Source organism: Ooceraea biroi, chromosome 12, assembly GCF_003672135.1.
Source record: "Ooceraea biroi isolate clonal line C1 chromosome 12, Obir_v5.4, whole genome shotgun sequence".
NCBI lineage: Eukaryota > Metazoa > Arthropoda > Insecta > Hymenoptera > Formicidae > Ooceraea > Ooceraea biroi.
Window position 1 is genome coordinate 4,390,502 of NC_039517.1, and position 26,392 is coordinate 4,416,893.

The 26,392-nt window shown below is 54.6% G+C and overlaps 1 protein-coding gene across 2 annotated transcripts; it reads right to left on the reverse strand.

Annotated features, from left to right (window-relative positions):
* Nucleotides 1-950: 950 nt before the first annotated feature.
* On the reverse strand, nucleotides 951-8,621 carry LOC105285979 (lutropin-choriogonadotropic hormone receptor). Of its 2 annotated transcripts, none has more exons than XM_026974184.1 (13): nucleotides 7,965-8,621; nucleotides 5,508-5,579; nucleotides 5,357-5,428; nucleotides 5,193-5,261; nucleotides 4,939-5,082; nucleotides 4,722-4,862; nucleotides 4,583-4,648; nucleotides 4,320-4,463; nucleotides 4,176-4,247; nucleotides 3,757-4,046; nucleotides 3,267-3,386; nucleotides 2,943-3,137; nucleotides 951-2,852 (listed from the first exon to the last, which is right to left on the reverse strand). In XM_026974184.1, exons 1-13 carry the CDS (start codon nucleotides 8,186-8,188, stop codon nucleotides 1,432-1,434), a joined length of 3,030 nt encoding a protein of 1,009 aa, XP_026829985.1. In that variant the 5' UTR covers nucleotides 8,189-8,621; the 3' UTR covers nucleotides 951-1,431. The 2 variants fall into 2 exon arrangements, with proteins under 2 accessions (XP_026829985.1, XP_019889395.2); XM_020033836.2 differs by having other exon boundaries at nucleotides 3,267-3,446; nucleotides 7,965-8,188.
* Nucleotides 8,622-26,392: the final 17,771 nt, after the last annotated feature.

Genomic DNA, 26,392 nt, shown 5'->3' on the forward strand with positions numbered 1-26,392 from the left:
TTTGTCAATGTGCCAACGATTCACGCTTTTTAAAGGGAAACTTGGTGAATACTTGGTTTAGCTATGTATGTGTATATCTATATATCTTATATATATCTTATATATATATCTATATATATAAGATATATATATATATAAGATATATATATATATTATGTATTTTTTTCATTAAGCATATTTCAGAAATCATATTTATTATAGTAATTAGATTGCAAATATTAAATAAAAACGTACAATAAAAATAATAAATACATTTTATATATAATTTTTATTATAACTTTTTAGTATTTGCAATCTTTTGAATACTCGTATAATAAATTTAAATATAATTTCTGAAGTATTTTCAATTTATTTTAATAAGAGCTTTGTAATTTGTGTGCAACATCATAGGAGTTTCAAAATTTTTTCAATTAACCTTTAGTAATATATCAAAAAGATTTCAGCTATTTTAATAATCTTTCGGCAATATTTCAGAAAGGTTGCAGATTGATCTATACCTTTCAGCAACCTTTCTATAAGGTTTTGAATGTAAGTGTCGCGGACATTTTGATATTCCGGAGTTGTCTCATAACTGTTGCAGAAACATTTTGCAATATTTATGAGATGCTTTCATCTGTCAGATGAAATACTTCTGAAATATTTCTGAAATGTTTTCGTGCTGTATGGGTAGTATCCTGACATTTTACAATTCACCCGCAATCGATGTAAAGTTGCAAACTCTGTGCTTACGGCCCTAAGGACAGAGAACCCATTATCAGTCGTACAATATAAATATACATGCATGTACATGTGCATGCACACGAACGGACGGACGGACGGACTACCTCGACTTATGGTTACATGGATCGGTGGATCGATTTGACAAGTTTCACGTTACACCATATCTCGCGATCGCAGATTGCATCGCAGATTGATCTCTCGTAATTTGAAAAAAAAGTGTTTTTGTATTGTTTTTGTTTAAATTCCGAAAACGTGGTTATCGACCAGCGTACATCGATTAAAAATTGAACGATAAATTATGAACATCTTCGAGGCTCTAGCTTTGACTTTGGAATCAACTATACTCGACATCTGCGCTACTTTCTTTAATTCCTATCAGGTTTTCGTTCTAATTCATTCGTTCTACTTGCTTTAAGCAACAACGCTTCCTAAGACGTATAAAACGTTCTAGATACAAGTGTACATGTATAGTGTATACGTGTATGTGTGTGTGTTGTATGACTGCTAACTCTATATAGCTACGCTCAGCCAAAATTACTTTAATTAATACTGAATTTGTCGAAGAAATCGCCCGACGAGAATATATGCACATCAGGATACCTGATAACGACAATGCGCGCACGTGTTACGTACATATAATACATATAAATACATAAAAATAGATAGAGATATATAATAATAGCAACTTGCGTAATCAACGCGCGTGCAGAGTTAAGCCGGTATATTCTCGTCGTCCTGTTGATCGCTGGTTTCAGCGGCGGAAGGTATCGTAGCGAGCAATCTAACGGCCAGTCTTCCCGGCGATCCAGGAGGCTCCGGTTCCTGGACAGCGAGTTGACGAGTTAAGCGTGGCTTCGGTCTGGCCGGTCTCGGCGTATTTCGCGCGCTAATCTCTAGAGAGGCACTGGATCTCGAGATGCGCCAGGTACTGGTGCTGGCAGTAGTCGCCGAACCGGACGAGTCGTTACGCGACGAGCTCAGATTCGAATCTTGCGACGGTTTCCGAGTGATGAGCCAGGACGAGGCTCTCCGTTTCGGGTCTAACAATCTGAGCGGGATGCCGCAGTGATGCGTTTGCCGCCACGAGTCCGACCTGGAGGAGGAAAAGTTCTCGCTGGACGATACGGAGGACGCCCGTTTGTGCTGCTTCTGTTGAATCTGAGCAATTTGGTAGGTGTACTGGTCGTTGCGCGCGTGCCGCGGTCGCGAGTCGCGCGCGCACGGCCAGAATATCCCGGCGCTCCACCAGCCACCGTTGCGATAGGACGAGCCGCAACGGCGGCTCTCGCTCTCGAGGAGCCTCGTGTTGCAAGCGCACGGTGTCTGAAGTCCCTGGTTCTCTCGCGACGACCGATCGACGAGGCTGTTGGTGTTGGCCGGTGTCTGCCGATTGCTGAAATTCGAGCTGTGCCGACACCTGCCGATACCTCGAGTCACCCGTGATTCCTCAATCGCTTTGCATATCAACACGCAATCCTTCTTGAACTGCTTCGTGAGAATCGCGTACAGGAAGGGATTGCAGCACGAGTTGAGCGGCAGCACGAACACCGCGAAAACTTTCGCCTGCTCCAGGGACACCAGCTGCAAGCCAAAGGTCGCCGTGAGAGAGAAAAAGGCTATCGGCGACCAGCAGAGGAAATCGGTGAAGACGAGCAGGGCCATCCTCTTGGCTATGCGAGAGTCGTTCGAGTTCCACGCCTGGGAGCCTCGTATCGCGCAATACATTTTCAGGTAGCAGCCCATCAGTATCAGGAAGGCAACTCCGTTGATCAGCATCAGGAACACCACGTACGCGAGTGCCGCGCTGCCGTTGGTCTCGAACGGCAAGCAGATGGCAAATTTTCTATAATCCGACACTCCCAGTAGCGGCAGACTCGCCATCGACAGAGCGAAGCACCAGCCTATCGTCATAATGTAGCCGGCGTGTTTCAGCGAGAGCCGTTTGTTCAGGTGCATCGCGTGCGTTATCGCGTAGTTCCTCTCCAGAGTGATCACCGCGAGCGTGTAGACGCTCAATTCGGAACTGAGCACGCCCAGGAAGCCGGCCAGCTGACAACCGGCGGACATTTGCCACGGTATCGCGTACATTCGAAACTCTCCCAACGTCGAGGCGTCGACCACCGCCAATAAACCTGAAACGTTGTAACGTAGATTACACGATCGTAACGTATACGTGAGGGGGAATACGCGCGAACGATGTTAAAGTGCAAGCAACAAATCACCTAAATAAACGCCCATGAAAAAGTCCGCAGCGGCCAAGTTGCAAACTAGGAATCGCGGCACGTCCATCTTGCTTCGCGAGAATATCAAGACAAACACCACGGTGCCGTTGCCGAGCATGGCCAGCAGGAAGACTATCCACACGCCGCACCGTAAAGTCCACCAGTCGAACAAATCTTGGCACGGTAGGAAAGGACCTGCAAGTATCACACGTGACGTGTCGGTCACACTAGAGCGAGATGAAGCGCGTCAAACGTCACCACCACATCACCGTGGCGATTTTGTTTTTTTTTTTCGAGTTTTACTCTGGGCTTGGCTGGACGTACCGGGTTGCGGCAAGCATTGGATGCGAGAGGGTGTTCTCCGAGTCGTAGGTGTCCTTCGACCGTCTACATCTTCGAAGTAATCCTCTACGTAGGAGGGTAGGTTTCCGGGATAGGTAAAATCTGAACCAAATTTAGCCCAAAGTTCATTTATATGCGATCCGAATTTGTCGGTCAAGTTATCTAAAAAATATCGTCACTTGAGTGCCGCAAACGATGCCGATGTGAGATGAGATGAAATGAATGAATGACAGGACGCGACTAACAACGACACGACTAGACTGTTGGAGAGTAGTTTCCGTTACTCCCAGCTATATCGCGAATCAGAATATACACGCGAACACGGTGTTCTTTCTTTTTCATCTTCTTTTTTTTGTCGCCTCGATTTAATTATTCGGGCGACAGCACCTTGCAGCAGTTAAGTGTTGAACGAGGCGTGACACACAAAGAAGTGCAGAATGCAAATGAGATGACGATCGATAGGATTACTCACTCAACTGCGGCCAGATATCGCTGAATGTCGAATTCCACAAGCTGCTGTCGAAATCGTCAGTGGGAAACAAGATTGACTCCTGCACCGGCGATTTGGAAACGGGTTCCTCCACTTGGACCGCGAGAAAGGAGCAGCAGTGATAAGCGTACGACAGCACCATGGTTTGCACCCTCGGGAACCGTTCGGGGGACGGGAACTCCCGCAGCGCAGGATTGTTGAACGTCTTGAGGTGCAACAATCCCGTGAGACCTCTTATTGGCAGTGTGGGGAAAACATTGTTCCCCAAATTTCTACAAACGTGCATTCACATCTTAGTCGCGCTCGAATCGACTTATGAGAAACTGTAGGTAACAAGTAGTGGTTTTTTTACGTCGAGTCGAATCACAAGATCAGTGAATCAGGCGAACGAACGCACTTACAGGTCCTTTAACTGTTTCATTTCTTTGAACGCGTCGGGGTGTATATATTCGATGTGATTGTTCTCCAGGTTTCTGCAACGAGCGATCGATATATATAAAAAAAACGAGTCAAGGAACGACGACGATGAACATGGGCGCACTTACAAGACTTGAAGTCTAGGTAATCCGGTAAACGCATCGCCGGATACACTCCGGAGATTATTATTGGACAATAAAAGATCGTGCAGCATACTCAAACCTCTGAAAGCGTCGTCCGGTAACGTGGAGATTACGTTACTAGCCAAATCCCTAGAACGGTAACATCATAATTAAGATGCACCGTTTCAAATGCATCGCACTGCGCAGCACTCGAATTTCCGCATTGCATACACACAATGCACATCACGTACGTCACGTTACATACTTACAAAACGCGGAGTTGGTGGCAGTCCCGTAAATCCGGTATCTCCGTCAAATGATTGGACTTTACGTCGCTGAAAACAGGCAGGAGAAGATGGAGGATGGAACGGATGGTGCGACGCGGTTATTATGAGACGAGTGACTTACAGACTCTTCAGCTTCGGACATTGCTGGCAAAGATTGGGAGGAACTTCCTTCAACTGGGAACGATCCAATCTCAATACCTCCAAAGACGTCGTCCCTGTCAAGTTGGGAAAAAGCCGCAACTCTTTCACGTTGGACAATATCCTGCAATTAATGAGAGAACACGCACTATATACGTTATTATCTTACCATCGCGCGTGCAAAGTAAATAATTACTTACAGCTTACGAAGCTTGCCGAGATTCCGAAAAGTGTCGCCGTGTATATCCTTGATGGGATTTCCGCGCAAATCGAGCGACTGCAAATTATTGGCACGATGTAATGCATCTTTCGCGAGTCGTTGTACTCGGTTGTTCGATACAGACCTACGGAGGAACACGGTCCATCTCACATTCAGATTAGAGATAGGCAAAAAGCGAACGATAAGTGCATGAGAAAAAATTAATGAGTAAAACTTGATACAACGGACACTTACAATTCTTCCAGACTACGTAGGTTTGCGACGGCAGCTGGTATCGTCGTTAAGTCATTTTCATCGAGTTCTCTGAAGATAAAAAAAACGCAAAACGTGTATGTAAATATATAAAACGTATAACGTACGGTGTTACAAAGGCGTTACATGTCTTCTTTGGTACTTACAACACACGAAGGTTCTCTAAACTCGTAAACGCGTCGTCGTGAATGATTCGTAGGTGATTACGCCGAAGAAGCCTGCAAATAATTCACACGTTTATACTTATCGTTTATCGATCCTTACGATAATGTATACTCTTGCATAATATATGCTTACAAAATTTCGAGATTGGGGAATTGATGGAAAGCACGTATTGGAATGTCCGTTATACTGTTGTTGGTCAGATCACTGAAACAGTCATGAAGCGATTATGTGAAATATCGTATAAATCGACGGGACACCGGAAAATACGTGTGTAAAAATACGTTTGTCGTATATTGCGAACGTTATGGCAAATGGCGACGCGTAACAACTCTCTATATGAACGAATTTATCCAGAGCAGAACGGAAAATAATATCGGCCGGCAAAAGGTCGAGGGATGCCTTCTAAAAATAAATCTTTCACGAGAGATCACCGCGGACTGAGATCGCTGCATTTGCAGCACATTGACGTCCGCGCGAGTGCGAGCGAGAACGAGAGCAAGAGACTAAAATGTGGAAATCAACATTTTTTTATTTCCTCAACAATCGCTGGGGAACGGATTGAGAGTTACGTTGATTTCTTGCGCATTTTCGCATTTTCGCGAATATTTGTTTTTAATCGATACAAAGTTAAAGGTAAGAAACGTCTGCAGCACAAAAATCTGCAGTGGACTCGTCAGACATTGGCAAGATTACCGTCGCGACGCGAATGGATAACAAATACGTTTGCTCGTCACGAGAACCTTGGGCTTACATTCAAGGACATTGTCATTTACAGGACCATGTTACTTAGTTTTTCCCGAAAAACTAAATTGAATCCTCTAATGCAATATATTTAAGCATTTTAAACGGTAAATATATTCGACACACGCGCACACAATATTACATACATATTTCGATAAAAACGTCGCTTTCGATATAAAAACTTCCATCGCTCGAGATGCAATCGCTGTCGCGCTGTAAGAGCGCACGATATCTTTCCTCTCAAACTTCATTCGTCTTAAAATAGAAAAAGCATGGGTAGAGTGCCGTCTTGTGGTACTTTTGCACTCGATTTTCTTTTCAAGTTTCAATAGGGAACTTTCTCATATAAATGTTGGATTCCAATTATGAGACGCATTTTTATACACAACAGGCGAGTCTACGAGGGGACCCGCAATACTTTGGAGAACAGGTAAAAACTAGTTCAATCCAGTGTTTATATGATGAACTAATAAGCAGTTAAACGCGCGTAAACGCTGCTACTCTGAGAAATATTCATTTCATCTCGGTACTTTGTAAAGCTTTAAGGGGATCCTGGAGTCTGTATTACCGGCGGAATTGGTCGATCTTACTGTACTAATTACTCTTTAATGATTGTATAGAATGAAAAATCCTTCTCCACGATTAAAGTATACAAAGAAATATACCGAGCGAAACTCGACTTTATGTTAAAAACGACAAAAAAATTTAGTTTTATTATCGGCTTATTGTGACGTCACCTCGTACATTAATGTTCTTAATATAAATGTTTTGCAGTTTGTGTGGCCAAAATTCGATAATCGCAAGGACGGAACAAAATGAAAGAATATGGGGAAGCTTTTAGAAAGAGTTTAGAAGCCTAGTGTAAAAGTAATTAGTGCAGAAAGATTCGTGATCATTTCGTGCCTACGTATGCCTGTGATCGTGGCTGAATAAAAAATTGTGAATTTTTTCCGTTTGGAAAGTTAAGTCCTGCTTTTCACATTACATTATTGCGTGTACTTTCATCGTGGAAAAGGATTTTTCATTCTGTGAATTCAATAAAAAGAAAATACAGGAAAATCATCGATTCCGCCGGTAATTCAGACGCCGCGACGGAGTTCACTGGCCACTCCAGGATCCCCTTAAGGTCGCGCGCAATCTCGAAAACAGTACCGATTTCAATTGAGCTTTGGTCCTTTCACGGATAAAGTAAATCAAGTTCGCAAAGAGAATTTACTTTCACAATAGACGTCACGCGCTGCGCCGAGCGAGCGCCACAAACGTGAGGAGAATGATGATGAATGGCGAAAACCTTCCGCGTTCGCGCACGTACGGACATCAAAATCAAAGAACGAACAGAGTACCTTTTGCTCGAGGAGCAAAATGTATATATCATTTTTCCGTTTTGACCAAATTGGGGCAAAAAGAAAAAAACGCAGCCGTTACAGATAGAGCAGCGACGAGGGCTAACACGCGCGGTCCTCTTCGGAGAGGGAAGCGACATTGGACAGATTCGCTGATTCAGAAATTCGATAAAAGCCTCGCGGTAACGTTTTTGCGGGAGTTTTTGCGGGCCGCCGAAAACAAACTAAACTAAACGCATTTACGGATGATTTCGAAGCGCAAATCGAATCACGTAAATTCCGCGTGTCCTCCCGATTCTAAATCAGAATCCACCGTTGCTGTCGCTCCGTCGCTGGTATGTAGGTCGCAGGTCGCGTCACGTACATGCGTTACGCCGTTTCATCGCGCACTCGTCTCGTCGAATCGAAAATTCTTTCCGCTCTCGCGACTCGTTCACGGGCTGCAAGAGCTACGTCTCATCGCGGCTCGTAATCGCGCGCGGGAGCAGTGAGCTGGCACCCTTACATTTTCGTGACGTTGACGAGGGCGACGGCCCGTCGTGACAGCTCGTCGCGATCGTCGATCGGACCGATGGAGAACAGATCGGCCCCGCGGCACAGCAGCTCCCGTCCGTCGGCAGTGACGTTACACGGAGTTACGTTCGAGTCCAAGGTGCTCCGACAGCAGCAGATTTGCCAGATGATCGCCAAGATGACCGCTCTCCCGCTCCGGTGGAACCGCGTGCACATAACGATGCCGATCTCGCGTGATATCTCGCGCGTAACTCGCTTTCGCAGTTTTCCTCTTTCCCTCCCCCCTCCCCCACCCCGTCACGGGTTCACCGCGCCCAGGATCGAGTCACTCCACCATCCTTTAACGTTGCGATACCCGTGCGGATACACGCGTGCACGCACGCGACCGTCAACGCGAGCACCCCCATAAGGAATCGCCGTCGCCGACGTTTCCGTCGTCGTTGCTGCCACCGTCACCGTTACCGCTGCCACCGCCGCCGCCGCCGCCACCGTACCGTTCAGGGGTGGTGGTGGTGATGGCGGAGGAGGAAAGCGGAAGCGCGGACAGGAGGAGATGACACGTTCTAAACCAGCCCGAGACGTATTCCGCAGCCGCGACGAACACCTCCGACTCCCACCGCGATACGTTCACCGACCGCTGCCGACTGATCCGTGATAGTACGTGCGGTGCGGGGCATACGTGGGTTTCGTGTATCGCGCATCCCCACCCACCCTGGACCACTCTACTTTCTCGATTCGATCCTGGCCAGGCGATATATGTGACGCGAGGCGAAGGCTGTTTCATCGTTGCACAAAACGGATCCATCCCAGCAAACGCAGTCATGTAACAATGATATTGCCATAATATAACAGAATGTAACGCGCAATATAACATGTTCGTTACATGTAACGTATATGTTAGTTGTAATTTCCCACTCAAACGAAATTGCAGTAATATAACAATAATATAACGTGTTACTAAAATGTTATTTAAGTGTTATATGAATGGAATATATATTATTTATTCTTTCTTCCTCTCTCTACAACTACAGGTGCATGTTTAATTTATTTTCCTAAACGTTATGTACAAGTTCGTACTGTCCTCTTATTTATTATTCGTTCAAAAATGTACCACTTCATCGTAGAAATGGACTTACGACACAAGTTGTGCCCTGCCGTGATCACCGTTCCTATATATATTTTGTATTATATTTTGCATGCGAGAAACGAAGCCATCTACCGGACAACGACATCTGAATGTTAAAAATGATATATAACATAGACATAATATGCAAATATTACAGTTATATAATATCGCATATTTGAGTTATATTACTGTTATATTATTATAACCAATGTATAACAGAGCAATATAACAGTTTTATAACGCAGTTATATTGCAGTTACAAAGTAAATTATGCAACCTCAACATTAATAACATATAACAGTTGTTATATTACGTGTTACTTCTGTGTTATATAATAGTTATATTTTGTGTTTGCTGGGATGTTGCGTTGCCTGTGACAGCGAAAAGATCTCGGTGAATCTTTTCAATCGGATCTAGCCGGATCGCTTCGCGTGAAAAAAAAAAATATCACGCGCATCCACGCGTCTTACCTTAAATGTTACTTGACGTTACGCATCTCTGCGAATCCTCCGATTCCTTTCAGTCGGATTCAAATTTTCAGCTATCGTTCGCACGCAGCGTACGTAAAGAGTAACATAAAAGAGCAGCATCGTAATATAATGCTCTAACGTTCCCACGTAAGGACGGAATGAAGGATCCCTTATTGAATCCTTGATCGCGCATCTACGAAACGGATGCTGCGAGCGAGCGTAATCATCGATCATACATACTTGAGCGCGATTGATTAGGTTTCATCCCGTTGAAACCAGACGCCAGATATTTATTGTTCATAATATTCAGTTGCATTTCTTTAATCATACTTGCTGATTTACATGATTCTGAGCCAGTTGAAATCTCGGCCATGTTACGTTGAACGTTTCGAGATCATAGAGAACATATAGGAAAGATGAAAACTGTTTTATCATATAATCGAAATGATAGTAATCGATGTTACCGTCGGTTGCGCATTATCAGCGACAACAGTTTGCGGATTGCACCACGAAGCCATCGAGGCGCGCGCCTCGACACCTTTGCGTAGAGAACCTCAAGTAAGAGTATGGACATCGTGGATTCGCACCTGATTGGTGGGATCGAAAATGGCGGATTTGAGGTTTATCAATTAAGGGACTCTACTAAATAAAATACATCTTTGTTAGAAAAAGAAATTGCACCTAACATTAATTGTGAAAATAACAATATCTTTATAAAATAAATATTCCTGGTAGAAAAATTTATCATATTTTCTAAAAAAATTGGAACGTTTCTCAGAATAAATCAGAAAATCTAAAAAAATTTGAAAAATTATTACTTTTTATTATGTTTTATAAATTTTCATACATAGAGATACTGAAAATTCTCATCCAGTCATTTCTGAAAAATATTGAGAAAATAATAATTTTTCAGAATTTTTCAGAAATAACTGGATGAGAATTTTGAAAATATTTCAGCATCTCTAAGTATGAACATTTCTGTAAAATAGTAATAATTTTTGAGAATATTTCTGATTGATTGTCTAAGTTATGAGGAATAAGAATCGTTCCAATTCTAAAAAAATTCTGAGACATTCTGAAAAAATCTGAGAAATTTTTCCACCAAGGATATCCATACTGCTCGTTTTTCTGCATTTCTTGGCAAAGTTGCCATGTAACATCTTCTTTTATCCTTATTTGTACAACCTCGTACACAATACCCAGTCATTTCGCTTACTTTTCTTACACTAATATTTTTAATCCTAAAGTAGGAAGGTTATATTGTATACTCCTTATAGATAGTGACCATACGAACGCCATTTTCGATCCACGATGTTCATACCAGAGAGAAGCCTGAGAGCGGTCACGCTCGCGTTTTAACTGTAACGCCTCAAACGTGGACATTGAAGTGAATGAAGTGATTCTGTCTTTATTGCTCACTGAATATCGAATAAAGATAGAATGACGCCGCGAGCGTTGGGAGCGTCAAGTGGAACGCACATGTCCACGCTCTGTTCATACTCTTACTTGAGGTTCTCTACCTTTGCGTATCGACTCCTGAGAAATGGAGCCCCACACTCTCGCACGCACCAGACGCTCCGCCTGTCCGTGAGCTCGGGAGCGCTCGGCGCGTCTCGCTCGGCGTATTTACTGGCGAAAGAGAGCGAGAGAGCGGGGCGGTGAATCTGGAACACCCTGTGTAATATTACGAAGGGTTCGCATCGCCGAGGCGCCGCCGCTCGTAAATCGAGCGAGACTTATGGCGTATTTTGTAACCAATTTCATATAATAAATTTCGTTCCCCCTCCAGGGCACCTATCACGTAACTTTTCCCCTAGGATGAAAAATGAAAAATGAAAATTTCGCGTGAACTTTTACGTTATGATTTGCTACTGAGATGAAGAAATTTTCATTTTCCATCCTAGGGGAAAAGTTACGTGATAGATGCCCAGGCGAGCAGCGGTAAGCGGCAATGGTGAGCGCCGCTAATGTCCTTACATTTATTCGTAGACTCAGCGGAAAGCGAGCCGGCGACGGAAACGCGACGGTTTTCTCTTTAGTCAATATTCGCTTCGACAGTCTCGAATTATTTGAAATATATATTAGATTATACGAATCTCTCTCTCGCTCTTTCTTTTTCATAAAAAACTTTTAAATGCTAGATAAAATTATTAAATCGATCAAGTATTAAATAAATAAAATGTCTAACTTCTTACAATTTACTACAGCAACTACGGGTAAATTTAACAAAGACATTCAAGCAACGAAATTCAGGCGAAATTCGGTTCGTAATTTACGAGCGTTCGCACCGCGGGAGTGCGCATGCGTACCGCACTGCGCATGCGTTTAGATATTACAGTCCTCGCGCGCGATATCTCGAATACGGACGAGTCCGCCGCCGTCACAGATTAGCCGGCGAAGAAGAAGAAGAAGAAAAAGAAGAAGAAGCACGCACCGGACGATGTTGTTTTCTGCGGGTTAGCGTGGTGTCCCTTGCCGTGTCGCGTCGTGCTTCGCGAAACACGCCGCTGAATATATTTACGCGCGCGTTTGCCGTGAGATGCTCATGCGCGTGTTTCGAAATATCGCGTTGCCGTGATCAAGCCGCGATCTCCCAGGTGCATCGACCGCGCGTTTCTTCCTCGGGATGAAAAACCGCAGATCACTTGTCCGTTTGCGGTGGACGGAGAGAGCGGAGACGGCGAGAATGAGAGGGAAAGAGGAAGGAAGGGCGGCCGATAAGGTAAACGCGATATACCGGCCTGTTCATTACGACGCGTGTCGAAACTTGTTTAGGTTGCCGCAGTCTGCGGGTATCGCGGGAGAGAATGCGTCTCTGCCTGTAAATGTCAAAGTGCAGATTTTTTCGTAAAAAATCATCTTTTGCTTTATCAACGTTAGAATTATAAAAAGTTCTTAATATCATGAAAATATATCGCAGAATTTTGATAGCCAAGTGAAATTAGGCGCACAAAATGGCGGTTAGACATTTTCAGAAGTGGTAATTTCAAATTTTCCGAGTGCCAATCAAATCACATCCGACGGCCGCTCTCTCTATTCTATTCTATTCTCTTCTCTTCTCTTCTTTCCTTCCTTCCGCGGTCCGCCCGGCGTACCCCGCGGGCCTGCATGTCTCTTCTGTATTTAGCCTTTCTTTCTTTCTTTCTTAATATATTTGTTTTGCACGCGTAATATCCTTTACTTTCTGTTGCAGTTGTTTGAATGAATGATATTGTAAGTAAAGTAATTGTATGTTTGCAATCGTTTCAGAATCGGACCGGGAGTACCGTATGTTCGAGAGTGCAACCAAGGTCTGAGAGGAGGAGGAGGAGGCTCAGGAAGGGCATCGGGCGTCATCACACCAATCGTCAAGTAAGTAATTGATAGATTTATTTAACACAAAGTCACATTTTCATATTTTATTATTATGAATATGAATATATGAATGAGATAAATACATTTCTCCTATGAAATGTGACTTGCATCAATTAATCACAAGTGCTAATTGCAACAATAAAAGTTGGAATTCTTATTTCTGTTCCAGATTAAACGTATCTTACGATCTATGCAACAGATTCGCGGCACCGGAGGATCCGGTTCGGGCCAAGCAGGATCGGCTCGAAGGTAAGGTCGTAAAACTTCATTTTATATTTGCATACTTTTTTACGGTGATCCAAAATGCATTGGCTAAATTCATTCAAATCGCAACATAACGCCGCAAGTATTTAATATTTTTTAAATATATTATATATAGATATTTTTATTTTTCTACATTTATTACTTTTATGTTTTTATTAAATTTTAATCAAATTATAAATTTATTAAGTTCGTTATATTATTATTAACCTTATGTATTTATTAAATGCGTGTCTGAAAGTTACTCAGCTTTTCATGATTTTTGAATCAGGAGTAAGCAGCAGAATGCGGCCGATCCTGAATCGCAGCTGGTTGGCAAGTGATAAGAAATAGTATTTTATATGGTGGTGGATATATTTTTATATAACACTCAGTGCGATTTACTGTAATAGAAATAGATGCTTTTCTATGTAGAGTGCATGCTTATACGAATTATTGATTGAAACCTTCATTTCTTCTCTTCTCTCCTTCGCCTTTCCTTCCTTTCTGTCCGCGGGGCGCGCCCTGCGGGCCTGCATGTCATGTCACAGGCGAAGGAGAGAAGAGCTCTCCTTCGCCTTTCCTTTCTTTCTGTCCGCGGGGCGCACCACGCGGGCCACTCTCCTTATTCTTTCCGCGGGGCGCACCCCGTGGGCCGCTCTCCTTATTCTTTCCGCGGGGCGCAACCCGTGGGCCGCTCTCCTTATTCTTTCCCCGGGGTGCACCGCGCGGGTTACTCTGTCCTTCCAGCGGGGCACACCCCGTGGGCCGCTCTTTTTATTCTTTCCCCGGGGCACACCCCGTGCGCCACTCTCCTTATTCTTTCCCCGGGGCGCACCCCGTGGGCACCTCTCCTTATTCTTTTCCCGGGGCGCACCCCGAGGGCCACTCTCCTTCTTCTTTCCGCGAGGCGCACCCCGCGGGCCACTCTGTCCTTCCTGCGGGGCGCACCACGCGGGCCACTCTCCTTATTCTTTCCGCGGGGCACACCCCGTGGGCCGCTCTCCTTATTCTTTCCCCGGGGCACACCCCGCGGGCCACTCTGTCCTTCCTGCGGGACACACCCCGTGGGCCACTCTCCTTATTCTTTCCGCGAGGCGCACCCCGTGGGCCACTCTCCCCTTTCCGCGGGGCCCACCCCGTGGGCCACTCTCCTTATTCTTTCCGCGGGGCACACCCCGTGGGCCGCTCTCCTTATTCTTTCCCCGGGGCACACCCCGCGGGCCACTCTGTCCTTCCTGCGGGACACACCCCGTGGGCCACTCTCCTTATTCTTTCCGCGAGGCGCACCCCGTGGGCCACTCTCACCTTTCCGCGGGGCACACCCCGTGGGCCACTCTCCTTATTCTTTCCGCGGGGCGCACCCCGTGGGCCGCTCTCCTTATTCTTTCCGCGGGGCGCACCTCGCGGGCCACTCTCTCCTTCCTGCGGGGCGCACCCCGTGGGCCGCTCTCCTTATTCTTTCCCCGGGGCGCACCCCGTGGGCCACTCTAACTTTTCCGCGGGGCACACCCCGCGGGCCACTCTGTCCTTCCTGCGGGACACACCCCGTGGGCCACTCTCCTTATTCTTTCCGCGAGGCGCACCCCGTGGGCCACTCTCCTTCTTCTTTCCGCGAGGCGCACCCCGCGGGCCACTCTGTCCTTCCTGCGGGGCGCACCACGCGGGCCACTCTCCTTATTCTTTCCGTGGGGCGCACCCCGTGGGCCACTCTCCTTATTCTTTCCGCGGGGCGCACCCCGTGGGCCGCTCTCCTTATTCTTTCTGCGAGGCGCACCCCGTGGGCCACTCTCCTTATTCTTTCCCCGGGGCGCACCCCGCGGGCCACTCTGTCCTTCCTGCGGGACACACCCCGTGGGCCACTCTCCTTATTCTTTCCCCGGGGCGCACCCCGTGGGCCACTCTCCTTATTCTTTCCGCGGGGCGCACCCCGTGGGCCGCTCTCCTTCTTCTTTCCGCGAGGCGCACCCCTTGCGCCACTCTCCTTATTCTTTCCGCGGGGCGCACCCCTCGGGCCACTCTGTCCTTCCTGCGGGGCGCACCCCGCAGACCACTCTGTCCTTCCTGCGGGACACACCCAGTGGCCCGCTCTCCTTATTCTTTCCGCGGAACGCACCCCGTGGGCCGCTCTCCTTATTCTTTCCGCGAGGCGCACCCCGTGGGCCACTCTCCTTATTCTTTCCCCGGGGCGCACCCCGCGGGCAACTCTGTCATTCCTGCGGGACACACCCCGTGGGCCACTCTCCTTATTCTTTCCCCGGGGAGCACCCCGCGGGCCACTCTGTCCTTCCTGCGGGACACACCCCGTGGACCGCTCTCCTTATTCTTTCCCAGGGGCGCACCCCGTGGGCCACTCTCCTTCTTCTTTCCGCGAGGCGCACCCCGTGGGCCACTCTCCTTATTCTTTCCGCGAGGCGCACCCCGTGGGCCACTCTCCTTCTTCTTTCCGCGAGGCGCACCCCGCGGGCCACTCTGTCCTTCCTGCGGGACACACCCCGTGGGCCACTCTCCTTATTCTTTCCCCGGGGCGCACCTCGCGGGCCACTCTGTCCTTCCTGCTGGGAGCACCCAGCGGGCCACTCTCCTTATTCTTTCCGCGGGGCGCACCCCGTGGGCCGCTCTCCTTATTCTTTCCGCGAGGCGCACCCCGTGGGCCACTCTCCTTATTCTTTCCCCGGGGCGCACCCCGCGGGCCACTCTGTCCTTCCTGCGGGACACACCCCGTGGGCCACTCTCCTTCTTCTTTCCGCGAGGCGCACCCCGTGGGCCACTCTCCTTATTCTTTCCCCGGGGAGCACTCCGCGGGCCACTCTGTCCTTCCTGCGGGACACACCCCGTGGACCGCTCTCCTTATTCTTTCCCAGGGGCGCACCCCGTGGGCCACTCACCTTCTTCTTTCCGCGAGGCGCACCCCGTGGGCCACTCTCCTTATTTTTTCCGCGGGGCGCACCCCGTGGGCCGCTCTCCTTATTCTTTCCGCGAGGCGCACCCCGTGGGCCACTCTCCTTATTCTTTCCCCGGGGCGCACCCCGCGGGCCACTCTGTCCTTCCTGCGGGACACACCCCGTGGGCCACTCTCCTTATTCTTTCCGCGGGGCGCACCCCGTGGGCCGCTCTCCTTATTCTTTCCGCGAGGCGCACCCTGTGGGCCACTCTCCTTATTCTTTCCGCGGGGCGCACCCCGTGGGCCGCTCTCCTTATTCTTTCCGCGAGGCGCACCCCGTGGGCCACTCTCCTTATTCTTTCCCCGGGGCGCACCCCGCGGGCCACTCTGTCCTTCCTGCGGGACACACCCCGTGGGCCACTCTCCTTATTCATTCCGCGGGGCGCACCCCGTGGGCCACTCTCCTTCTTCTTTCCCCGGGGCGCACCCCGCGGGCCACTCTGTCATTCCTGCGGGACACACCCCGTGGGCCACTCTCCTTATTCTTTCCCCGGGGAGCACCCCGCGGGCCACTCTGTCCTTCCTGCGGGACACACCCCGTGGACCGCTCTCCTTATTCTTTCCCAGGGGCGCACCCCGTGGGCCACTCTCCTTCTTCTTTCCGCGAGGCGCACCTCGTGGGCCACTCTCCTTATTCTTTCCGCGAGGCGCACCCCGTGGGCCACTCTCCTTCTTCTTTCCGCGAGGCGCACCCCGCGGGCCACTCTGTCCTTCCTGCGGGACACACCCCGTGGGCCACTCTCCTTATTCTTTCCCCGGGGCGCACCTCGCGGGCCACTCTGTCCTTCCTGTTGGGAGCACCCCGCGGGCCACTCTCCTTATTCTTTCCGCGGGGCGCACCCCGTGGGCCGCTCTCCTTATTCTTTCCGCGAGGCGCACCCCGTGGGCCACTCTCCTTATTCTTTCCCCGGGGCGCACCCCGCGGGCCACTCTGTCCTTCCTGCGGGACACACCCCGTGGGCCACTCTCCTTCTTCTTTCCGCGAGGCGCACCCCGTGGGCCACTCTCCTTATTCTTTCCCCGGGGAGCACTCCGCGGGCCACTCTGTCCTTCCTGCGGGACACACCCCGTGGACCGCTCTCCTTATTCTTTCCCAGGGGCGCACCCCGTGGGCCACTCACCTTCTTCTTTCCGCGAGGCGCACCCCGTGGGCCACTCTCCTTATTCTTTCCGCGAGGCGCACCCCGTGGGCCACTCTCCTTCTTCTTTCCGCGAGGCGCACCCCGCGGGCCACTCTGTCCTTCCTGCGGGACACACCCCGTGGGCCACTCTCCTTATTCTTTCCCCGGGGCGCACCTCGCGGGCCACTCTGTCCTTCCTGCTGGGAGCACCCCGCGGGCCGCTCTCCTTATTCTCTCCGCAGGGCGCACCTCACGGGCCACTCTCCTTATTCTTTCCGCGGGGCGCACCCCGTGGGCCGCTCTTTTTATTCTTTCCCCGGGGCGCACCCTGTGGGCCACTCTCCTTATTCTTTCTGCGGGGCGCACCTCACGGGCCACTCTCCTTATTCTTTCCCCGGGGCACACCCCGTGCGCCACTCTCCTTATTCTTTCCCCGGGGCGCACCCTGTGGGCCACTCTCCTTATTCTTTCCGCGGGGCGCACCCCGTGGGCCGCTCTCCTTATTCTTTCCGCGAGGCGCACCCCGTGGGCCACTCTCCTTATTCCTTCCCCGGGGCGCACCCCGCGGGCCACTCTGTCCTTCCTGCGGGACACACCCCGTGGGACACTCTCCTTATTCATTCCGCGGGGCGCACCCCGTGGGCCGCTCTCCTTATTCTTTCCGCGAGGCGCACCCCGTGGGCCACTCTCCTTATTCTTTCCCCGGGGCGCACTCCGCGGGCCACTCTGTCCTTCCTGCGGGACACACCCCGTGGGCCACTCTCCTTCTTCTTTCCGCGAGGCGCACCACGTGGGCCACTCTCCTTATTCTTTCCCCGGGGAGCATTCCGCGGGCCACTCTGTCCTTCCTGCGGGACACACCCCGTGGACCGCTCTCCTTATTCTTTCCCAGGGGCGCACCCCGTGGGCCACTCACCTTCTTCTTTCCGCGAGGCGCACCCCGTGGGCCACTCTCCTTATTCTTTCCGCGAGGCGCACCCCGTGGGCCACTCTCCTTCTTCTTTCCGCGAGGCGCACCCCGCGGGCCACTCTGTCCTTCCTGCGGGACACACCCCGTGGGCCACTCTCCTTATTCTTTCCCCGGGGCGCACCCCGCGGGCCACTCTGTCATTCCTGCGGGACACACCCCGTGGGCCACTCTGCTTATTCTTTCCCCGGGGAGCACCCCGCGGGCCACTCTGTCCTTCCTGCGGGACACACCCCGTAAACCGCTCTCCTTATTCTTTCCCAGGGGCGCACCCCGTGGGCCACTCTCCTTCTTCTTTCCGCGAGGCGCACCCCGTGGGCCACTCTCCTTATTCTGTCCGCGAGGCGCACCCCGTGGGCCACTCTCCTTCTTCTTTCCGCGAGGCGCACCCCGCGGGCCACTCTGTCCTTCCTGCGGGACACACCCCGTGGGCTACTCTCCTTATTCTTTCCCCGGGGCGCACCTCGCGGGCCACTCTGTCCTTCCTGCTGGGAGCACCCCGCGGGCCACTCTGTCCTTCCTGCGGGACACACCCCGTGGGCCACTCTCCTTATTCTTTCCCCGGGGCGCACCTCGCGGGCCACTCTGTCCTTCCTGCTGGGAGCACCCCGCGGGCCACTCTGTCCTTCCTGCGGGACACACCCCGTGGGCCACTCTCCTTATTCATTCCGCGGGGCGCACCCCGTGGGCCGCTCTCCTTATTCTTTCCGCGGGGCGCACCCCGTGGGCCGCTCACCTTATTCTTTCCGCAAGGCGCACCCCGTGGGCCACTCTCACCTTTCCGCGAGGCGCACCCCGTGGGCCACTCTCCTTATTCTTTCCCCGGGGAGCACCCCGCGGGCCACTCTGTCCTTCCTGCGGGACACACCCCGTGGACCGCTCTCCTTATTCTTTCCCAGGGGCGCACCCCGTGGGCCACTCTCCTTCTTCTTTCCGCGAGGCGCACCCCGCGGGCCACTCTGTCCTTCCTGCGGGACACACCCCGTGGGCCACTCTCCTTATTCTTTCCCCGGGGCGCACCTCGCGGGCCACTCTGTCCTTCCTGCTGGGAGCACCCCGCGGGCCGCTCTCCTTATTCTTTCCGCGGGGCGCACCTCACGGGCCACTCTCCTTATTCTTTCCGCGGGGCGCACCCCGTGGGCCGCTCTTTTTATTCTTTCCCCGGGGCGCACCCCGTGGGCCATTCTCCTTCTTCTTTCCGCGAGGCGCACCCCGCGGGCCACTCTGTCCTTCCTGCGGGACACACCCCGTGGGCCACTCTCCTTATTCTTTCCCCGGGGTGCACCGCGCGGGTTACTCTGTCCTTCCTGCGGGGCACACCCCGTGGGCCGCTCTTCTTATTCTTTCCCCGGGGCACACCCCGTGCGCCACTCTCCTTATTCTTTCCCCGGGGCGCACCCTGTGGGCCACTCTCCTTATTCTTTCTGCGGGGCGCACCTCACGGGCCACTCTCCTTATTCTTTCCCCGGGGCACACCCCGTGCGCCACTCTCCTTATTCTTTCCCCGGGGCGCACCCTGTGGGCCACTCTCCTTATTCTTTCCGCGGGGCGCACCCCGTGGGCCGCTCTCCTTATTCTTTCCGCGAGGCGCACCCCGTGGGCCACTCTCCTTATTCTTTCCCCGGGGCGCACCCCGCGGGCCACTCTGTCCTTCCTGCGGGACACACCCCGTGGGTTACTCTCCTTATTCATTCCGCGGGGCGCACCCCGTGGGCCACTCTCCTTTTTCTTTCCGCGAGGCGCACCCCGCGGGTCACTCTGTCCTTCCTGCGGGACACACCCCGTGGGCCACTCTCCTTATTCTTTCCCCGGGGAGCACCCCGCGGGCCACTCTGTCCTTCCTGCGGGACACACCCCGTGGACCGCTCTCCTTATTCTTTCCCAGGGGCGCACCCCGTGGGCCACTCTCCTTCTTCTTTCCGCGAGGCGCACCCCGTGGGCCACTCTCCTTATTCTTTCCGCGAGGCGCACCCCGTGGGCCACTCTCCTTCTTCTTTCCGCGAGGCGCACCCCGCGGGCCGCTCTGTCCTTCCTGCGGGACACACCCCGTGGGCCACTCTCCTTATTCTTTCCCCGGGGCGCACCTCGCGGGCCACTCTCTCCTTCCTGCGGGGCGCACCCCGTGCGCCACTCTCCTTATTCTTTCCCCGGGGCGCACCCCGCGGGCCACTCTCCATATTCTTTCCCCGGGGCGCACCCCGCGGGCCACTCTGTCCTTCCTGCGGGACACACCCCGTGGGCAACTCACCATATTCTTTCCCCGGGGCGCACCCCGCGGGGCACTCTGTCCTTCCTGCTGGGAGCACCCCGCGGGCCGCTCTCCTTATTCTTTCCGCGGGGCGCACCCCGCTGGCCACTCTGTCCTTCCTGCTGGGAGCACCCCGCGGGCCGCTCTCCTTATTCTTTCCGCGGGGCGCACCTCGCGGGCCACTCTGTCCTTCCTGCGGGACACACCCCGTGGGCCACTCTCCATATTCTTTCCCCGGGGCGCACCCCGCGGGCCACTCTGTCCTTCCTGCGGGACACACCCCGTGGGACACTCTCCTTATTCATTCCGCGGGGCGCACCCCGTGGGCCGCTCTCCTTATTCTTTCCGCGAGGCGCACCCCGTGGGCCACTCTCCTTATTCTTTCCCCGGGGCGCACCCCGCGGGCCACTCTGTCCTTCCTGCGGGACACACCCCGTGGGCCACTCTCCTTATTCTTTCCGCGGGGCGCACCCCGTGGGCCGCTCTCCTTATTCTTTCCGCGAGGCGCACCCTGTGGGCCACTCTCCTTATTCTTTCCGCGGGGCGCACCCCGTGGGCCGCTCTCCTTATTCTTTCCGCGAGGCGCACCCCGTGGGCCACTCTCCTTATTCTTTCCCCGGGGCGCACCCCGCGGGCCACTCTGTCCTTCCTGCGGGACACACCCCGTGGGCCACTCTCCTTATTCATTCCGCGGGGCGCACCCCGTGGGCCACTCTCCTTCTTCTTTCCCCGGGGCGCACCCCGCAAGCCACTCTGTCATTCCTGCGGGACACACCCCGTGGGCCACTCTCCTTATTCTTTCCCCGGGGAGCACCCCGCGGCCACTCTGTCCTTCCTGCGGGACACACCCCGTGGACCGCTCTCCTTATTCTTTCCCAGGGGCGCACCCCGTGGGCCACTCTCCTTCTTCTTTCCGCGAGGCGCACCCCGTGGGCCACTCTCCTTATTCTTTCCGCGAGGCGCACCCCGTGGGCCACTCTCCTTCTTCTTTCCGCGAGGCGCACCCCGCGGGCCACTCTGTCCTTCCTGCGGGACACACCCCGTGGGCCACTCTCCGTATTCTTTCCCCGGGGCGCACCCCGCGGGCCACTCTGTCCGTCCTGCGGGACACACCCCGTGGGCCAATCTCCTTCTTCTTTCCGCGAGGCGCACCCCGTGGGCCACTCTCCTTATTCTTTCCCCGGGGAGCACTCCGCGGGCCACTCTGTCCTTCCTGCGGGACACACCCCGTGGACCGCTCTCCTTATTCTTTCCCAGGGGCGCACCCCGTGGGCCACTCACCTTCTTCTTTCCCCGGGGAGCACCCCGCGGGCCACTCTGTCATTCCTGCGGGACACACCCCGTGGGCCACTCTCCTTATTCTTTCCCCGGGGAGCACCCCGCGGGCCACTCTGTCCTTCCTGCGGGACACACCCCGTGGACCGCTCTCCTTATTCTTTCCAGGGGCGCACCCCGTGGGCCACTCTCCTTCTTCTTTCCGCGAGGCGCACCCCGTGGGCCACTCTCCTTATTCTTTCCGCGAGGCGCACCCCGTGGGCCACTCTCCTTCTTCTTTCCGCGAGGCGCACCCCGCGGGCCACTCTGTCCTTCCTGCGGGACACACCCCGTGGGCCACTCTCCTTATTCTTTCCCCGGGGCGCACCCCGCGGGCCACTCTGTCCGTCCTGCGGGACACACCCCGTGGGCCAATCTCCTTCTTCTTTCCGCGAGGCGCACCCCGTGGGCCACTCTCCTTATTCTTTCCCCGGGAGCACTCCGCGGGCCACTCTGTCCTTCCTGCGGGACACACCCCGTGGACCGCTCTCCTTATTCTTTCCCAGGGGCGCACCCCGTGGGCCACTCACCTTCTTCTTTCCGCGAGGCGCACCCCGTGGGCCACTCTCCTTATTCTTTCCGCGAGGCGCACCCCGTGGGCCACTCTCCTTCTTCTTTCCGCGAGGCGCACCCCGCGGGCCACTCTGTCCTTCCTGCGGGACACACCCCGTGGGCCACTCTCCTTATTCTTTCCCCGGGGCGCACCTCGCGGGCCACTCTGTCCTTCCTGCTGGGACACACCCCGTGGGCCACTCTCCTTATTCTTTCCGCGGGGCGCACCCCGTGGGCCGCTCTCCTTATTCTTTCCGCGAGGCGCACCCTGTGGGCCACTCTCCTTATTCTTTCCGCGGGGCGCACCCCGTGGGCCGCTCTCCTTATTCTTTCCGCGAGGCGCACCCCGTGGGCCACTCTCCTTATTCTTTCCCCGGGGCGCACCCCGCGGGCCACTCTGTCCTTCCTGCTGGGACACACCCCGTGGGCCACTCTCCTTATTCTTTCCGCGGGGCGCACCCCGTGGGCCGCTCTCCTTATTCTTTCCGCGAGGCGCACCCTGTGGGCCACTCTCCTTATTCTTTCCGCGGGGCGCACCCCGTGGGCCGCTCTCCTTATTCTTTCCGCGAGGCGCACCCCGTGGGCCACTCTCCTTATTCTTTCCCCGGGGCGCACCCCGCGGGCCACTCTGTCCTTCCTGCGGGACGCACCCCGTGGGCCACTCTCCTTATTCATTCCGCGGGGCGCACCCCGTGGGCCACTCTCCTTCTTCTTTCCCCGGGGCGCACCCCGCAAGCCACTCTGTCATTCCTGCGGGACACACCCCGTGGGCCACTCTCCTTATTCTTTCCCCGGGGAGCACCCCGCGGGCCACTCTGTCCTTCCTGCGGGACACACCCCGTGGACCGCTCTCCTTATTCTTTCCCAGGGGCGCACCCCGTGGGCCACTCTCCTTCTTCTTTCCGCGAGGCGCACCCCGTGGGCCACTCTCCTTATTCTTTCCGCGAGGCGCACCCCGTGGGCCACTCTCCTTCTTCTTTCCGCGAGGCGCACCCCGCGGGCCACTCTGTCCTTCCTGCGGGACACACCCCGTGGGCCACTCTCCTTATTCTTTCCCCGGGGCGCACCCCGCGGGCCACTCTGTCCGTCCTGCGGGACACACCCCGTGGGCCAATCTCCTTCTTCTTTCCGCGAGGCGCACCCCGTGGGCCACTCTCCTTATTCTTTCCCCGGGGAGCACTCCGCGGGCCACTCTGTCCTTCCTGCGGGACACACCCCGTGGACCGCTCTCCTTATTCTTTCCCAGGGGCGCACCCCGTGGGCCACTCACCTTCTTCTTTCCGCGAGGCGCACCCCGTGGGCCACTCTCCTTATTCTTTCCGCGAGGCGCACCCCGTGGGCCACTCTCCTTCTTCTTTCCGCGAGGCGCACCCCGCGGGCCACTCTGTCCTTCCTGCGGGCCCCCCCCCGTGGCCACTCTCCTTCTTCTTTCCCCGGGGCGCACCTCGCGGGCCACTCTGTCCTTCCTGCTGGGAGCACCCCGCGGGCCGCTCTTCTTATTCTCTCCGCGGGGCGCACCTCACGGGCCACTCTCCTTATTCTTTCCGCGGGGCGCACCCCGTGGGCCGCTCTTTTTATTCTTTCCCCGGGGCGCAGCCCGTGGGCCACTCTCCTTCTTCTTTCCCCGGGGTGCACCGCGCGGGTTACTCTGTCCTTCCTGCGGGGCACACCCCGTGGGCCGCTCTTCTTATTCTTTCCCCGGGGCACACCCCGTGCGCCACTCTCCTTATTCTTTCCCCGGGGCGCACCCTGTGGGCCACTCTCCTTATTCTTTCTGCGGGGCGCACCTCACGGGCCACTCTCCTTATTCTTTCCCCGGGGCACACCCGTTGCGCCACTCTCCTTATTCTTTCCCCGGGGCGCACCCTGTGGGCCACTCTCCTTATTCTTTCCGCGGGCGCACCCCGTGGGCGCTCTCCTTATCCTTTCCGCGAGGCGCACCCCGTGGGCCACTCTCCTTATTCTTTCCCCGGGGCGCACCCCGCGGGCCAATCTGTCCTTCCTGCGGGACACACCCCGTGGGACACTCTCCTTATTCATTCCGCGGGGCGCACCCCGTGGGCCGCTCTCCTTATTCTTTCCGCGAGGGCGCACCCCGTGGGCCACTCTCCTTATTCTTTCCCCGGGGCGCACCTCGCGGGCCACTCTGTCCTTCCTGCGGGACACACCCCGTGGGCCACTCCTCTTTCTTCTTTCCGCGAGGCGCACCCCGTAGGCCACTCTCTTATTCTTTCCCGGGGAGCATTCCGCGGGCCACTCTGTCCTTTCCTGGGACAGACACACCCCCCGTGGCCGCATTCCTATCTTTCCACAGGGGCGCGACCCCGTGGGCCCACTCACCTTCTTCTTTCCGCGAGGCGCACGCCCGTGGGCCTCTCCTTATTCTTTCGCGAGCGCACCCGTGGCGCATACTCCTTTTCTTTCCGCGAGGCGCACCCCGTGGGCCACTCTGTCCTTCCTGCGGGACACACCCCGTGGGCCACTCTCCCTTATTCTTTCCCCGGGGCGCACCCGCGGGCCAACCTGTCATTCCCGCGGGGTGCGCCCGCGGGAAAGAGATATGAGAGTGGCCACGGGGTGTCCCGCAGGAAATGACAGAGTGGCCCGCGGGTGCGCCCGGGGAAAGATAAGGAGGTGCCACGGGGTGTGTCGCAGGAAGGACAGAGTGGGCCCACGGGGTGCGCCCTCGCGGAAAGAATGAAGGAGGAGTGGCCCGGGGTGCGCCTGCGGAAGAATAAGGAAGTGGCCCACGGGGTGCGCCTCGCGGAAAGAAGAAGGTGAGTGGGCACGGGGTGCGCCCCTGGAAGAATAAGGAGAGCGGTCCACGGGGTGTGTCCGCAGGAAGGACAGAGTGGCCCGCGGAATGCTCCACGGGGAAAAGAATAAGGAGATGGCCTACGGGTGCGCCCTCGCAGGAAAGAAGAAGGAGAGTGGCCACGGGTGTGTCCCGCGGAAGGACAGTAGTGGCCCCGAGGTGCGCCGGGGAAAGAATAAGGAGAGTGGCCAGCGGGTGCGCTCGCGAAAGAATAAGGAGAGCGGCCCACGGGTGCGCCCCGCGGAATGAATAAGGAGAGGTCCCACGGGGTGTGTCCCGCGAAGGAAGCAGATTGGCCCGCGGGGTGCGCCCGGGGAAAGAATAAGGAGAGTGGCCCACGGGGCGCCTCGCGAAAGAATAAGGAGAGCGGCACGGGGTGCGCCCGCGGAAAGAATAAGGAGAGTGGCCCACAGGGTGCGCCCCGGGGAAAGAATAAGGAGAGTGGCGCAACGGGTGTGCCCGGGGAAAGAATAAGGGAGAGTGGCCGTGAGGTGCGCCCCGCAGAAAGAATAAGGAGAGTGGCCAAGGGTGCGCCCCGGGGAAAGAATAAGGATAGTGCGCACGGGGTGTGCCCCGGGGAAAGAATAAGAAAGAGCGGCCCACGGGGTGTGCCCCGCAGGAAGGACAGAGTAACCCGCGCGGTGCACCCCGGGGAAAAGAAGAAGGAGAGTGGCCCACGGCTGCGCCCGGGGAAAGAATAAAAGAGCGGCCCACGGGTGCGCCCGCGAAAGAATAGGAGAGTGGCCGTGAGGTGCGCCCCGCGGAGAGAATAAGAAGAGCGGCCCGCGGGGTGCTCCCAGCAGGAAGACAGAGTGGCCCGCGAGGTGCGCCCGGGAAAGAATAAGGAGAGTGGCCACGGGTGTGTCCCGCAGGAAGGACAGAGTGGCCGCGGGGGGTGCGCCTCGCGGAAAGAAGAAGGAGAGTGGCCCACGGGGTGCGCCTCGCGGAAAGAATAAGGAGAAGTGGCACCCGGGGTGCGCCTCGCGAGAAAGGAGTGAGTGGCCAGCGGGTGCGCCCTGGGAAAGAATAGGAGAGCGGTCCACGGGGTGTGTCCCGCAGGAAGGACAGAGTGGCCCGCGGAGTGCTCCCGGGGAAAGAATAAGGAGAGTGGCCACGGGGTGCGCCTCGGCGGAAAGAAGAAGGAGATTGGCCCACGGGGTGTGTCCGCCAGGACGGACAGAGTGCCCGCGGGGGTGCGCCGGGGAAGAATAAGGAGAGTGGCAAGGGGTGTGTCCGCAGGAAGGACGAGTGGCGCGGGTGCGCCTCGCG